Source organism: Ursus arctos, unplaced genomic scaffold (genome assembly GCF_023065955.2).
Source record: "Ursus arctos isolate Adak ecotype North America unplaced genomic scaffold, UrsArc2.0 scaffold_3, whole genome shotgun sequence".
In the NCBI taxonomy this organism is placed as follows: domain Eukaryota; kingdom Metazoa; phylum Chordata; class Mammalia; order Carnivora; family Ursidae; genus Ursus; species Ursus arctos.
Genome location: NW_026622985.1, coordinates 9726512 through 9732622, shown reverse-complemented (window position 1 = coordinate 9732622; position 6111 = coordinate 9726512). Strand labels below are relative to the sequence as shown.

The 6111-nt window shown below is 58.9% G+C and overlaps 1 protein-coding gene across 3 annotated transcripts in view; it reads right to left on the bottom strand.

The window, feature by feature from the left end:
- Positions 1-484: 484 nt before the first annotated feature.
- URGCP (upregulator of cell proliferation) overlaps positions 485-6111 on the bottom strand; it is a 54325-nt gene continuing 48698 nt past the window's right edge. For all 3 annotated transcript variants that reach the window (XM_057304425.1, XM_026502322.4, XM_026502331.4), the window contains exons 4-6: positions 5256-5288; positions 5007-5045; positions 485-3630 (exon numbers count right to left, since the gene is read on the bottom strand). In XM_057304425.1, the coding sequence (XP_057160408.1) occupies positions 1034-3630; positions 5007-5045; positions 5256-5271 (2652 nt within the window). In that variant the 5' untranslated portion in view covers positions 5272-5288 and the 3' untranslated portion in view covers positions 485-1033. The remainder of the gene's footprint in view (positions 3631-5006; positions 5046-5255; positions 5289-6111) is intronic.

The window sequence follows — 6111 nt, the reverse complement described above, 5'->3', positions numbered from 1 at the left end:
CACGGATGCCGTCACGGAGGGAGCCTGGCCCCACAGGCATGAAGCAAGATGAAGGGCACGCTGGGGGCCGGCTGGGGTTGGCGTGGCAGCTGTGGGGGCCTGGGGATGAGCCGTGGGCCAGACAGAGGCAGGGCTGAGGGCCACAGCCTGTCCATCAGCCCCCCGACCCACACAGCTGTGTGCGTGAGGGCTTCACTGCTCTAGGCCTCCCTTATTGTCTGCAAGAGGGGATGGCCACCGCCATGCCCTGCATTACTGTGAAGACGCGGATCCCACTCCCAGGAACAGCATGCAGGGCAGAGCTCTGCTTAAAGACTGGGGACAGCGCGGCATCCGTGAGACACTTCTCTCGGGCATCCCCCATTCCCGACCTTCTGTCCCACACCCCTCCTCGGACACCGTGATCCCCTCTGAGGAAACAGGAGAGTCAAGGCAGAGAGGAACCTGTCCGTCACCACCATCTGCACATGCAATCATTCCGTTCTTTTAACAAACATTTATTAAGTGCCTACAGTGTGCCAGGCCCCGTGCCAGGCCCCGGGGGACAGAGTCAGGTCACACACAGCCCTCCCCTCAAGGAGCTCACAGTCTGGGGTGGGGCAGGGCAGACGCGGGAGCAGGGCAGGAGGGACTCACTGGGCTGAGTGTGGCAGGGGTGTAAACAGCTGGCTGTGGGGGGACAGGGCAGCGAGGGAGCTTCACAGGGCATCGAACCGGCAGGATGGAATCGCCAAAGATCTGCCCCTGCTTCCACCGGGCAGCGAACGGCTGCGCTCCAGGGGCCCAGAGAGGGAGCCCGGACACAGAGCGAATCGCTGAGTCCCCGCGCCCCACCCCAGGGCCGCTCTGCTCCTGAGAGCACCTCCCACCGGTCTTCGAGGTCACCTCCTTTCTCCACACTGTGTAGGGAACCCCAGACCCCCTGGCTTTCGCTTTTCTCCCTTCTCACGCAGGTCGGCCGCCAGCCCCCGCTCAGGCGCCGGGCCCGGCCCCGTGAGGACACCGCCTCTGGAACAGACCACCCGCCGGACACTCAGAGCCGTCGGACCAGCTCAATGAGCTGCTGGATGCTTTTGTTCTGGTTGGACAGGCCGTTCCTGATGTTTTCCAGCAAGCATCTCTTTAACTCGAAAATGGCCTCGCTGTACCCCAAGCTCACCGCGGCCATGGGAGGCACCCCGTGCCACAGGCCAGGGATGTGCCAAACATGCTGCTTCTCGGGGTCACAGAAGGCCAGGTCCGCCAGCGTCCGGATGCCGCCGCCGCCCTGTTTCTCCATTTGCGCCCCAGCTCTGCTCGCGTCACCGGGCGGGTCCAGGAGCTGCCTCCTCTCTCTTGGCCTGGGGCCGGGGGCACACGTGTCGTGAAGGTTCTGGTACACAAACTGATAGTTGGGCATGTGCCCTGTTTTTTCCAACCTCAGAAACGCGTGCAGAATGGCCGGGGGTATGTCCCTGGTCTCGGCTAAGCTGACCACGGTGACGTTGCTCAGCCCCACGAGCAACGTGGCCAGAGAGGCCTCCAGCTCGAACCTCTCCCCAGCCGTGGCCAGGGCCCCGCCTATCAGGCCCCCAGAATCTATCACCAGGATGTGGTCGCAGCCCAGGTCCTGGCTGAAGCTCTCGGCCACGGTGACCAGCTGCATGAAGGCCCCTCGAGGCCCACAGCCCCGCCCGGTGGCAAAGCGCAGCCCAAACATGGTGTTGAGGAGTGTGGACTTGCCCGTTCCCGGCACGCCCAGCGCGGACAGGACCACCAGTCTCGACCTCCGCTCCAGGCGCGCGTGCAGCTCCTTGAGGAGCCCTGTGACCCAGCGCAGGGGGGTGCTCAGGGTGCTCCCATCGACCAGCTCCAAGGGGAGCCCCTTCAGCAGCAGCTCCAGGGCCAAGCCTGGGAAGTGGGCAAAGCGCCTCTGGCTGGCCGGCAGCTTCCCTGCCTCCACCAGGCAGCTCTCTGCCTCGTAAAACTGTCCCATCTCCCGCAGGAAGTGCTCCACCCCCAGGGGCTCAGGCCAGAGCAGCTCGCTCAAGTCCACGACCCCACAGTGTTTCGGTCTCAACGTGAGAATGGTCTCCGGAGGCTGCCTCGGCCGTGGCGAGGCCACGCGGGCCAGCCCCCACTCCATCCACCTCAGGAAGTACTGCTTCTCGCCCAGCGAGGGGCCGCTGATGGCCGTGATGAACTCCTGCACCCCCCCGGCGGGCTCGTGGCCGTTCTGCTGCGCCCGCAGTTCCAGCAGCCGGTGCCTCAGCTCGGCCCGGCCCTTGTCCGGAGGGTCCCCGGCCCACTGGGCCTGGCACAGCTCCTTCTCCACCTGGGCCGCCTTCCTCCACGGGTCCCCCTGCAGCCTCAGCTCGTCCCGGCGGTAGGCGTCCGAGTCTTTGATTTTCCTGGTGATGCGCTCCATGCGCTCCTTCGCCCGCTGACACTCCTCGCAGTCCTCGTCCACCCGCAGCCCCAGCTTGCGTGCCGCGTGGGCCATCTCCTCCACGGACAGCCTCCTGCAGGGGGAGCGGGCCACGTGAGCCACGATGGAGCGGACCCTGCGCACGAAGCCCGCGCTGTCCGTGCTGCTGACCTTGACCAGGACGTGCGAGTGGTCCATCTTCAGCACCGGGATGAGCCTGTTCAGGAACCGCAGGTTGGCGTTCCGCTTCCCGCGGTAGGGGCTCAGGATGAAGTAGTACTTCGTGGCCGACCCCTTCATGGAGTACAGCAGCTTGTACTCCTTCTTGCTGATGTTGTCCGTCAGGATGAACACGGCTGACGACACTTCAGTCAGCAGCTTGAACTGCAGCCAGTGAGACCCGATGTCGCCCCGTAGGTTCAGAAAGGCCACGGGCTCCGGGAAAATGTCCAGGTCCTCCCTGCCACTGGGAAGAAACCAGGACACTTCCACCAGCCCGTCTGCGATCTCCCGAGGGTTGGTGCCCACATTCAGATCCCGGTGCCAGAAGCAGTCCCGCGGCCTGTGGCCTGGGCTGAGCACGGCGTTGAGGAGCTGGGACTTGGAGTTGCTGCTGACCTCCATGCGCACGAAGGCGAAGGCGGGCGCCCGCGACAGGACCGCGCTGTCTTCTCGGAGGCTGCCCACCCCCCGTGGGGGCTGCGCCCACCACGTCCGCACGACGCCCCTCAGGGCCCACAGCAGAAACGTGTGGTAGTGGTTCTCGGAGTCGGGCAGGACGAGGGGGAGTGCAAACTGGCAGAGGGACATTTTGTGCACGATTTCTTGTTGTAGGAAACTGTCCGAGGACAGCAGAAGGGCACAGAGAAGGTCCAAGGGGTTCACGGGTGTGTCGGGCGTCGGCAGCTCAGAGAAGGAATAGATGTCCGCAGAGACGTCGTCGGCCGCGTCCCAGTAGATGATCTCCTCTTCCATCTGGCTCTCCTTCTCCGCGGGCCTGGCGTCCGGGGGCACGTCCAGCACCATGGTGGTGTTCCTGGCTTCGGCGTTGAGGGCCTGCAGCTTCCTGAGGAAATTCCACGGCAAGTCCTTGGGAGCCTGAGGGGCCCAGTTCTTCATGCTGTCGCTGCTGATCTGCAGGGAGTCCTGGAGGCTGAGCTTCTGGGCCTGGTAGGTCTCCAGCCCCAAAAGCGACAGCATTTCCTGCAGCCTGCTCCTCTCCACTGCGGGGAGAAAAGAAGACGTCAGTGCTCACCCTGCCTGTCAGGGGCCCCAGTTAGAGGTGGGGAGGGAGACGGCCTCCTTCAGAAAGCGGGGTGTGCCCCCCGCCTGCCTGCAACCAACAGGGGCCAACGCAGCAGACACGTGAGACGTTAGAACGGAGAGAGAAGAGGACACCCAGGGGCCACGTTTAAGGATTGCGAGATGCCGTGAAAAGGTCTACACGTCAGTTTCTCTTGAAATCCGCGAGACACAGCTATGCTGGGCCCACTGTAACCCTGTAGAGTCCACAGCCGTGCACCCGCACTGGGGATGCCCACCCCTCCACGTGACCCCGTCCGTGGCCTGTCCCCACATCCTGGGCCCAGCAGCAGGTGCCCTCATGCCATCACCAGGTATGTCCCACAGGGGACACAATCACCGAGGTCAGTCGGATTTTCTAGGTAACGTTCTTTTCAACAAGTTGGGAGAATTTTTAAAAGGAACAGGACGTTACTACTGAATACAGTCACACAACCATTTTGCAAATCTGAAGCCAATCACGTGGTTTTCAGTGTCACCGTGGCGACATACTTGGTAAAGATGATCAGAGGTCTGTACTTGTTCAGACCTTCCAGCATCGCCCAACGCAATATGAATTTTTACGAGCGCTAGGTTTCGCCCGCTAACCCTGTTTTCGGCCGTGGCGTCTCACCAACTGTCATACTGCATACAATTAGCATGCTTTCAGTGTGAGCTACATGAACAAAATTTTAAAATGCAAATCCCACTGAGTTCCAGGATATTCTCCATCATGAAGCTGCATACGCGTTCACATAAACCAGAGAGCAGTCAGAGGAGGGCCCCCCCAGCAGGGCTCGGCCCTGGGGCACAGGCGTCTCCTCCCCCGAGGGCCCTGCAGGCAGCGGACACGCAGGGCACAGGGTGGGGCTTCGGAACTTGCTGCAGAAACAAAAGAGCTACAGGGGGGCACGCAGGGCCGGCTCCTCGGGTTTCCGGGTGTTGCCTGAATGAACAGGGACGTGGATTCTCTTACCTAGACGTGAACAACTGGTTTTGTCCTTTAAACAGCAGACAGTGAGAGGCGCTGGGGAGGAGCCCGACCAAGAAACCTCACCTGCACTCCCGCCTGGTGTGTGGCCCGTGGCGGGAGCGACAGGGGGAACAGCGGAGGGCTTCCCAATCCCACCTGAGCTTTCAGAACCACTTTGGGAACGGGTCGCAAATAAGAGTCCTGCGCTTGCCCCTGCGCAGATGCTAGTCTCCATCTCCTCCCGGAGGGGGGGGTCAGTGGGGGTGCGCAGGGCCAGGGGCAAGAGGGACCTCTCACACACTCGGGTCCTCCTGCGACGGGATAGGGAGCGGAGAAAATGCGTACCTGCTGGGAAGTCACTGTCCTGAGCCTCATTTGTACCATCTAAAAAAAGCAAAGGAAAATGACGTGTCAATCAAATCAGCGCCTTAGATAGACGCAAGTTAATTAGGCTAAACTCGGAACCTCCTTCTTCTCGCTAAGACAGTAACTTCTACCTGCTCACAATATAACATCCCAGCCACGCCCCACTGTAGGCGCCCAACCCCTGGCTGGTCCCAACCCTGCCGTCTCCACCTCCACGACAAAACTCACAGTCATCTGCGTCCATGTCTCTCCATTCCAAATCTGGAAGAAAGCACACACATGATGACTTTCATCAGCAAGTTAGGACCTTTCTACCCAAAGTCTCGTGTTTACTTTTGGTGCTAGGATTGGCTTCAGTTCTTCCCACGTAAATTTCTGTTGTCCAGCCCCAAACATGACACAGAGTAGTGACAGCCGCATACAAGATAGTAATTTGCTCTAGAGTATATTCCTGTAAGAATTTACTGAAGTTTCTGAGAATAAAATATAAGCTCATGAAACTTATATAGATTAATCTTTGATTTTAGAAACTATTTAAAACATAAGTCATTGTAAATTCCTTGGCTCCATTTCAAGATTACCTCCGACAAACATCATTCTTATTTTTTTTTTAAAGATGACTTGTTTATTTATTTGAGGGACAGAGAGAGAGAGAGAGCATGGGGAGGGGCAGAGGGAGAGGGACAAGCAAGGCTCCGTGCTGAGCGTGGAGCCTGATGCGGGGCTCGATCCCAGCACCCTGAGATCATGACCTGAGCTGAAACCAAGAGTTGGATGCTCAACTGACTGAGCCACCCAGGTGCTCTGTTGTGTACTTTTTTATTGTTCTGACTTCAGATCCAAGTAAAACTATCCGATCGCTAATCCAATCCAAAATTAAAATTACATTTTTTAAAGCTTATGAATCGGAAAAAGATTCTGATATTTTCAGATTAACTCCTCTCATGCTTTCCATAAAGTCAGGTAGATAAATGTGACGTTTCAAACAGTCTTCTCTGATGCTGTCTCTGGAGACAGACATGAAGAGCAGGGAAGAGAAACAGGAAATCATGAGAGTATGAAAGACAGATGATTCACACACATC